Genomic DNA, 10000 nt, shown 5'->3' with positions numbered 1-10000 from the left:
CAGGACTAAACCAGGACTAAACCAGGACTAAACCAGGTCTAAACCAGGTCTAAACCAGGACTAAACCAGGTCTAAACCAGGACTAAACCAGTTCTAAACCAGGACTAAACCAGTTCTAAACCAGTTCTAAACCAGGTCTAAACCAGGACTAAACCAGGTCTAAACCAGGTCTAAACCAGGTCTAAACCAGGTCTAAACCAGGACTAAACCAGGACTAAACCAGGTCTAAACCAGGTCTAAACCAGGTCTAAACCAGGACTAAACCAGGTCTAAACCAGGACTAAACCAGGTCTAAACCAGGTCTAAACCAGGACTAAACCAGGTCTAAACCAGGACTAAACCAGTTCTAAACCAGGACTAAACCAGTTCTAAACCAGGTCTAAACCAGGTCTAAACCAGGACTAAACCAGGTCTAAACCAGGTCTAAACCAGGTCTAAACCAGGTCTAAACCAGGACTAAACCAGGACTAAACCAGGTCTAAACCAGGTCTAAACCAGGTCTAAACCAGGTCTAAACCAGGACTAAACCAGTTCTAAACCAGTTCTAAACCAGGACTAAACCAGGTCTAAACCAGGACTAAACCAGGTCTAAACCAGGTCTAAACCAGGTCTAAACCAGGACTAAACCAGGACTAAACCAGGTCTAAACCAGGTCTAAACCAGGTCTAAACCAGGTCTAAACCAGGTCTAAACCAGGTCTAAACCAGGACTAAACCAGGTCTAAACCAGGTCTAAACCAGGACTAAACCAGGTCTAAACCAGGTCTAAACCAGGTCTAAACCAGGTCTAAACCAGGTCTAAACCAGGACTAAACCAGTTCTAAACCAGGACTAAACCAGGTCTAAACCAGGACTAAACCAGGTCTAAACCAGGTCTAAACCAGGTCTAAACCAGGTCTAAACCAGGACTAAACCAGGTCTAAACCAGGACTAAACCAGTTCTAAACCAGTTCTAAACCAGGACTAAACCAGGTCTAAACCAGGACTAAACCAGGTCTAAACCAGGTCTAAACCAGGTCTAAACCAGGTCTAAACCAGGTCTAAACCAGGACTAAACCAGGACTAAACCAGGTCTAAACCAGGACTAAACCAGGACTAAACCAGGACTAAACCAGGACTAAACCAGGTCTAAACCAGGTCTAAACCAGGACTGAACCAGGACTAAACCAGGACTAAACCAGGACTAAACCAGTTCTAAACCAGGACTAAACCAGGACTAAACCAGGTCTAAACCAGGACTAAACCAGGACTAAACCAGGTCTAAACCAGGACTAAACCAGGTCTAAACCAGGACTAAACCAGGACTAAACCAGGACTAAACCAGGTCTAAACCAGGTCTAAACCAGGACTAAACCAGGTCTAAACCAGGTCTAAACCAGGACTAAACCAGGTCTAAACCAGGACTAAACCAGGACTAAACCAGGACTAAACCAGGTCTAAACCAGGACTGAACCAGGACTGAACCAGGACTAAACCAGTTCTAAACCAGTTCTAAACCAGGTCTAAACCAGGACTAAACCAGGACTAAACCAGGACTAAACCAGGACTAAACCAGGACTAAACCAGGTCTAAACCAGGTCTAAACCAGGTCTAAACCAGGACTAAACCAGGACTAAACCAGGACTAAACCAGGTCTAAACCAGGTCTGAACCAGGACTGAACCAGGACTAAACCAGGACTAAACCAGGACTAAACCAGGTCTAAACCAGGACTAAACCAGGACTAAACCAGGACTAAACCAGGTCTGAACCAGGTCTGAACCAGGTCTAAACCAGGACTAAACCAGGACTAAACCAGGACTAAACCAGGTCTAAACCAGGTCTAAACCAGGACTAAACCAGGACTAAACCAGGACTAAACCAGGACTGAACCAGGACTGAACCAGGACTGAACCAGGTCTAAACCAGGTCTAAACCAGGTCTAAACCAGGACTAAACCAGGACTAAACCAGGTCTAAACCAGGACTAAACCAGGTCTAAACCAGGTCTAAACCAGGACTAAACCAGGACTAAACCAGGACTAAACCAGGTCTAAACCAGGACTAAACCAGGTCTGAACCAGGTCTGAACCAGGTCTGAACCAGGTCTAAACCAGGTCATGTTCTTTGTCTTCCTCAGGTTCCTGTGTCTAAGTTCCAGGAGCTCAGGTACAACGTGGCTCTGATTCTCAAAGAAATGAACGATTTGGAAAAAAGAAACATCCTCAAAATCCAGGACTGAGACACAAACTGTTTTATTAAACTGTATTTATGAACGTAAGACGTTGTGTTTGTTTTTTTCATACGTCAGTTTTTAGGACATTTTCTACCTTTTTTTTTTTTTTTATCCGATCAGGACGAGGTAAACGCACATGCTGTGAAGTGATATAAATATAATGTGAACCAGGACTAAACCAGACTCGGCTCAGTCCAGATTTCTGCCCCACATTAGGACTCGTCCCTGTGGGTTTATGTAACATCTCCTGCCCCGGCCCTGGGTCCCCCTGGACCTGATCCTGGTCTGGACCATGGACCGGATTGAGTTCACAGACCATTCGACCTACATAAGCCTCCTGAGCTAGCTCAAGCTAATGCTAAACTCCTCTCACTGTAACGTTGCACACACACCTCAGAGTGTAATAAAGCTCTAAAGACACACCTCAGAGTGTAATAAAGCTCTAAAGACACGCCTCAGAGTGTAATAAAGCTCTAAAGACACACCTCAGAGTGTAATAAAGCTCTAAAGACACACCTCGGAGTGTAATAAAGCTCTAAAGACACACCTCGGAGTGTAATAAAGCTCTAAAGACACACCTCAGAGTGTAATAAAGCTCTAAAGACACACCTCAGAGTGTAATAAAGCTCTAAAGACACACCTCAGAGTGTAATAAAGCTCTAAAGACACACCTCAGAGTGTAATAAAGCTCTAAAGACACACCTCAGAGTGTAATAAAGCTCTAAAGACACACCTCGGAGTGTAATAAAGCTCTAAAGACACACCTCGGAGTGTAATAAAGCTCTAAAGACACACCTCGGAGTGTAATAAAGCTCTAAAGACACACCTCGGAGTGTAATAAAGCTCTAAAGACACACCTCGGAGTGTAATAAAGCTCTAAAGACACACCTCGGAGTGTAATAAAGCTCTAAAGACACACCTCGGAGTGTAATAAAGCTCTAAAGACACACCTCGGAGTGTAATAAAGCTCTAAAGACACACCTCAGAGTGTAATAAAGCTCTAAAGACACACCTCGGAGTGTAATAAAGCTCTAAAGACACACCTCGGAGTGTAATAAAGCTCTAAAGACACACCTCAGAGTGTAATAAAGCTCTAAAGACACACCTCGGAGTGTAATAAAGCTCTAAAGACACACCTCGGAGTGTAATAAAGCTCTAAAGACACACCTCGGAGTGTAATAAAGCTCTAAAGACACACCTCAGAGTGTAATAAAGCTCTAAAGACACACCTCGGAGTGTAATAAAGCTCTAAAGACACACCTCGGAGTGTAATAAAGCTCTAAAGACACACCTCGGAGTGTAATAAAGCTCTAAAGACACACCTCGGAGTGTAATAAAGCTCTAAAGACACACCTCAGAGTGTAATAAAGCTCTAAAGACACACCTCGGAGTGTAATAAAGCTCTAAAGACACACCTCGGAGTGTAATAAAGCTCTAAAGACACACCTCGGAGTGTAATAAAGCTCTAAAGACACACCTCAGAGTGTAATAAAGCTCTAAAGACACACCTCAGAGTGTATAAAGCTCTAAAGACACGCCTCAGAGTGTAATAAAGCTCTAAAGACACACCTCAGAGTGTAAAAAAGCTCTAAAGACACACCTCAGAGTGTAATAAAGCTCTAAAGACACACCTCGGAGTGTAATAAAGCTCTAAAGACACAACTCAGAGTGTTATAAAGCTCTAAAGACACACCTCAGAGCGGTATAAAGCTCTAAAGACACACCTCAGAGTGTAATAAAGCTCTAAAGACACACCTCAGAGTGTTATAAAGCTCTAAAGACACACTTCAGAGCGGTATAAAGCTCTAAAGACACACCTCAGAGTGTAATAAAGCTCTAAAGACACACCTCAGAGTGTATAAGGCTCTAAAGAAACATCTCAGAGTGTATAAAGCTCTAAAGACACGCCTCAGAGTGTAATAAAGCTCTAAAGACACACCTCAGAGTGTAATAAAGCTCTAAAGACACCTCAGAGTGTAATAAAGCTCTAAAGACACACCTCAGAGTGTAATAAAGCTCTAAAGACACACCTCAGAGTGATATAAAGCTCTAAAGACACACCTCAGAGTGTAATAAAGCTCTAAAGACACACCTCAGAGTGTAATAAAGCTCTAGAGACACAACTCAGAGTGTAATAAAGCTCTAAAGACACACCTCAGAGTGTATAAAGCTCTAAAGACACACCTCAGAGTGTAATAAAGCTCTAAAGACACACCTCAGAGTGTATAAAGCTCTAAAGACACACCTCAGAGTGTAATAAAGCTCTAAAGACACACCTCGGAGTGTAATAAAGCTCTAAAGACACACCTCAGAGTGTAATAAAGCTCTAAAGACACACCTCAGAGTGTAATAAAGCTCTATAGACACACCTCAGAGTGTAATAAAGCTCTAAAGACACACCTCAGAGTGTTATAAAGCTCTAAAGACACACCTCAGAGTGTATAAAGCTCTAAAGACACACCTCAGAGTGTAATAAAGCTCTAAAGACACACCTCAGAGTGTAATAAAGCTCTAAAGACACACCTCAGAGTGTAATAAAGCTCTAAAGACACACCTCAGAGTGTAATAAAGCTCTAAAGACACACCTCGGAGTGTAATAAAGCTCTAAAGACACACCTCGGAGTGTAATAAAGCTCTAAAGACACACCTCAGAGTGTAATAAAGCTCTAAAGACACTCCTCAGAGTGGTATAAAGCTCTAAAGACACACCTCAGAGTGTAATAAAGCTCTAAAGACACACCTCAGAGTGTAATAAAGCTCTAAAGACACACCTCAGAGTGTATAAAGCTCTAAAGACACACCTCAGAGTGTAATAAAGCTCTAAAGACACACCTCAGAGTGTAATAAAGCTCTAAAGACACACCTCAGAGTGTATAAAGCTCTAAAGACACGCCTCTGAGTGTAATAAAGCTCTAAAGACACACCTCAGAGTGTAATAAAGCTCTAAAGACACACCTCAGAGTGTATAAAGCTCTAAAGACACACCTCAGAGTGTAATAAAGCTCTAAAGACACACCTCGGAGTGTAATAAAGCTCTAAAGACACACCTCAGAGTGTAATAAAGCTCTAAAGACACACCTCAGAGTGTAATAAAGCTCTAAAGACACACCTCGGAGTGTAATAAAGCTCTAAAGACACACCTCAGAGTGTAATAAAGCTCTATAGACACACCTCAGAGTGTAATAAAGCTCTAAAGACACACCTCAGAGTGTTATAAAGCTCTAAAGACACACCTCAGAGTGTATAAAGCTCTAAAGACACACCTCAGAGTGTAATAAAGCTCTAAAGACACACCTCAGAGTGTAATAAAGCTCTAAAGACACACCTCAGAGTGTAATAAAGCTCTAAAGACACACCTCAGAGTGTAATAAAGCTCTAAAGACACACCTCGGAGTGTAATAAAGCTCTAAAGACACACCTCGGAGTGTAATAAAGCTCTAAAGACACACCTCAGAGTGTAATAAAGCTCTAAAGACACTCCTCAGAGTGGTATAAAGCTCTAAAGACACACCTCAGAGTGTAATAAAGCTCTAAAGACACACCTCAGAGTGTAATAAAGCTCTAAAGACACACCTCAGAGTGTATAAAGCTCTAAAGACACACCTCAGAGTGTAATAAAGCTCTAAAGACACACCTCAGAGTGTAATAAAGCTCTAAAGACACACCTCAGAGTGTATAAAGCTCTAAAGACACGCCTCTGAGTGTAATAAAGCTCTAAAGACACACCTCGGAGTGTAATAAAGCTCTAAAGACACACCTCAGAGTGTAATAAAGCTCTAAAGACACACCTCAGAGTGTAATAAAGCTCTAAAGACACACCTCAGAGTGTAATAAAGCTCTAAAGACACACCTCGGAGTGTAATAAAGCTCTAAAGACACACCTCAGAGTGTAATAAAGCTCTAAAGACACACCTCAGAGTGTAATAAAGCTCTAAAGACACACCTCGGAGTGTAATAAAGCTCTAAAGACACACCTCAGAGTGTAATAAAGCTCTAAAGACACACCTCAGAGTGTAATAAAGCTCTAAAGACACACCTCGGAGTGTAATAAAGCTCTAAAGACACACCTCAGAGTGTAATAAAGCTCTAAAGACACACCTCAGAGTGTAATAAAGCTCTAAAGACACACCTCGGAGTGTAATAAAGCTCTAAAGACACACCTCAGAGTGTAATAAAGCTCTAAAGACACACCTCAGAGTGTAATAAAGCTCTAAAGACACCTCAGAGTGTAATAAAGCTCTATAGACACACCTCAGAGTGTAATAAAGCTCTAAAGACACACCTCAGAGTGTAATAAAGCTCTAAAGACACACCTCAGAGTGTAATAAAGCTCTAAAGACACACCTCAGAGTGTAATAAAGCTCTAAAGACACACCTCAGAGTGTAATAAAGCTCTAAAGACACACCTCAGAGTGTAATAAAGCTCTAAAGACACACCTCAGAGTGTAATAAAGCTCTAAAGACACACCTCAGAGTGTAATAAAGCTCTAAAGACACACCTCGGAGTGTAATAAAGCTCTAAAGACACACCTCGGAGTGTAATAAAGCTCTAAAGACACACCTCAGAGTGTAATACAGCTCTAAAGACACACCTCAGAGTGTATAAAGCTCTAAAGACACGCCTCAGAGTGTAATAAAGCTCTAAAGACACACCTCAGAGTGTAATAAAGCTCTAAAGACACACCTCAGAGTGTAATAAAGCTCTAAAGACACACCTCGGAGTGTAATAAAGCTCTAAAGACACAACTCAGAGTGTTATAAAGCTCTAAAGACACACCTCAGAGCGGTATAAAGCTCTAAAGACACACCTCAGAGTGTAATAAAGCTCTAAAGACACACCTCAGAGTGTAATAAAGCTCTAAAGACACACCTCGGAGTGTAATAAAGCTCTAAAGACACACCTCAGAGTGTAATAAAGCTCTAAAGACACACCTCAGAGTGTATAAGGCTCTAAAGAAACATCTCAGAGTGTAATAAAGCTCTAAAGACACACCTCGGAGTGTAATAAAGCTCTAAAGACACACCTCAGAGTGTAATAAAGCTCTAAAGACACACCTCAGAGTGTAATAAAGCTCTAAAGACACACCTCGGAGTGTAATAAAGCTCTAAAGACACACCTCAGAGTGTAATAAAGCTCTAAAGACACACCTCAGAGTGTAATAAAGCTCTAAAGACACCTCAGAGTGTAATAAAGCTCTATAGACACACCTCAGAGTGTAATAAAGCTCTAAAGACACACCTCGGAGTGTAATAAAGCTCTAAAGACACACCTCAGAGTGTAATAAAGCTCTAAAGACACGCCTCAGAGTGTAATAAAGCTCTAAAGACACACCTCGGAGTGTAATAAAGCTCTAAAGACACACCTCAGAGTGTAATAAAGCTCTAAAGACACACCTCAGAGTGTAATAAAGCTCTAAAGACACACCTCAGAGTGTAATAAAGCTCTAAAGACACACCTCGGAGTGTAATAAAGCTCTAAAGACACACCTCAGAGTGTAATAAAGCTCTAAAGACACACCTCAGAGTGTAATAAAGCTCTAAAGACACACCTCGGAGTGTAATAAAGCTCTAAAGACACACCTCAGAGTGTAATAAAGCTCTAAAGACACACCTCAGAGTGTAATAAAGCTCTAAAGACACACCTCGGAGTGTAATAAAGCTCTAAAGACACACCTCAGAGTGTAATAAAGCTCTAAAGACACACCTCAGAGTGTAATAAAGCTCTAAAGACACACCTCGGAGTGTAATAAAGCTCTAAAGACACACCTCAGAGTGTAATAAAGCTCTAAAGACACACCTCAGAGTGTAATAAAGCTCTAAAGACACACCTCAGAGTGTAATAAAGCTCTAAAGACACACCTCGGAGTGTAATAAAGCTCTAAAGACACACCTCGGAGTGTAATAAAGCTCTAAAGACACACCTCAGAGTGTAATAAAGCTCTAAAGACACACCTCAGAGTGTATAAAGCTCTAAAGACACGCCTCAGAGTGTAATAAAGCTCTAAAGACACACCTCAGAGTGTAATAAAGCTCTAAAGACACACCTCAGAGTGGTATAAAGCTCTAAAGACACACCTCAGAGTGTAATAAAGCTCTAAAGACACACCTCAGAGTGTAATAAAGCTCTAAAGACACACCTCGGAGTGTAATAAAGCTCTAAAGACACACCTCAGAGTGTAATAAAGCTCTAAAGACACACCTCAGAGTGTAATAAAGCTCTAAAGACACACCTCAGAGTGTAATAAAGCTCTAAAGACACACCTCGGAGTGTAATAAAGCTCTAAAGACACACCTCAGAGTGTAATAAAGCTCTAAAGACACACCTCAGAGTGTAATAAAGCTCTAAAGACACACCTCGGAGTGTAATAAAGCTCTAAAGACACACCTCAGAGTGTAATAAAGCTCTAAAGACACACCTCGGAGTGTAATAAAGCTCTAAAGACACACCTCAGAGTGTAATAAAGCTCTAAAGACACACCTCAGAGTGTAATAAAGCTCTAAAGACACACCTCGGAGTGTAATAAAGCTCTAAAGACACACCTCAGAGTGTAATAAAGCTCTAAAGACACACCTCAGAGTGTAATAAAGCTCTAAAGACACACCTCAGAGTGTAATAAAGCTCTAAAGACACACCTCAGAGTGTAATAAAGCTCTAAAGACACCTCAGAGTGTAATAAAGCTCTATAGACACACCTCAGAGTGTAATAAAGCTCTAAAGACACACCTCAGAGTGTAATAAAGCTCTAAAGACACACCTCAGAGTGTAATAAAGCTCTAAAGACACACCTCAGAGTGTAATAAAGCTCTAAAGACACACCTCAGAGTGTAATAAAGCTCTAAAGACACACCTCGGAGTGTAATAAAGCTCTAAAGACACACCTCGGAGTGTAATAAAGCTCTAAAGACACACCTCAGAGTGTAATAAAGCTCTAAAGACACACCTCAGAGTGTATAAAGCTCTAAAGACACGCCTCAGAGTGTAATAAAGCTCTAAAGACACACCTCAGAGTGTAAAAAAGCTCTAAAGACACACCTCAGAGTGTAATAAAGCTCTAAAGACACACCTCGGAGTGTAATAAAGCTCTAAAGACACAACTCAGAGTGTTATAAAGCTCTAAAGACACACCTCAGAGCGGTATAAAGCTCTAAAGACACACCTCAGAGTGTAATAAAGCTCTAAAGACACACCTCAGAGTGTTATAAAGCTCTAAAGACACACCTCAGAGCGGTATAAAGCTCTAAAGACACACCTCAGAGTGTAATAAAGCTCTAAAGACACACCTCAGAGTGTATAAGGCTCTAAAGAAACATCTCAGAGTGTATAAAGCTCTAAAGACACGCCTCAGAGTGTAATAAAGCTCTAAAGACACACCTCAGAGTGTAATAAAGCTCTAAAGACACACCTCAGAGTGTAATAAAGCTCTAAAGACACACCTCAGAGTGTAATAAAGCTCTAAAGACACACCTCAGAGTGTAATAAAGCTCTAAAGACACACCTCAGAGTGTAATAAAGCTCTAGAGACACAACTCAGAGTGTAATAAAGCTCTAAAGACACACCTCAGAGTGTATAAAGCTCTAAAGACACACCTCAGAGTGTAATAAAGCTCTAAAGACACACCTCAGAGTGGTATAAAGCTCTAAAGACACACCTCAGAGTGTAATAAAGCTCTAAAGACACACCTCAGAGTGGTATAAAGCTCTAAAGACACACCTCAGAGTGTAATAAAGCTCTAAAGACACCTCAGAGTGTAATAAAGCTCTATAGACACACCTCAGAGTGTAATAAA

The 10000-nt window shown here is 41.2% G+C and overlaps 1 protein-coding gene across 1 annotated transcript in view; it reads left to right on the top strand.

The window, feature by feature from the left end:
• Positions 1-2243, top strand: part of commd5 (COMM domain containing 5) — a 5453-nt gene extending 3210 nt beyond the window's left edge. The window contains exon 7 of the mRNA XM_072447058.1: positions 2117-2243. Within this exon, the coding sequence (XP_072303159.1) occupies positions 2117-2218 (102 nt within the window). The 3' untranslated portion in view covers positions 2219-2243. The remainder of the gene's footprint in view (positions 1-2116) is intronic.
• The last annotated feature ends 7757 nt before the right edge of the window (positions 2244-10000 follow it).

The sequence above is a fragment of the Eucyclogobius newberryi genome, unplaced genomic scaffold, assembly GCF_026437365.1.
Source record: "Eucyclogobius newberryi isolate DKJ021-1_F unplaced genomic scaffold, fEucNew1.0.hap1 SCAF_152, whole genome shotgun sequence".
Lineage (NCBI taxonomy): Eukaryota > Metazoa > Chordata > Actinopteri > Gobiiformes > Gobiidae > Eucyclogobius > Eucyclogobius newberryi.
Note: the sequence above shows the minus strand (reverse complement) of the source record. Positions and strands in the feature narration are given on the sequence as shown.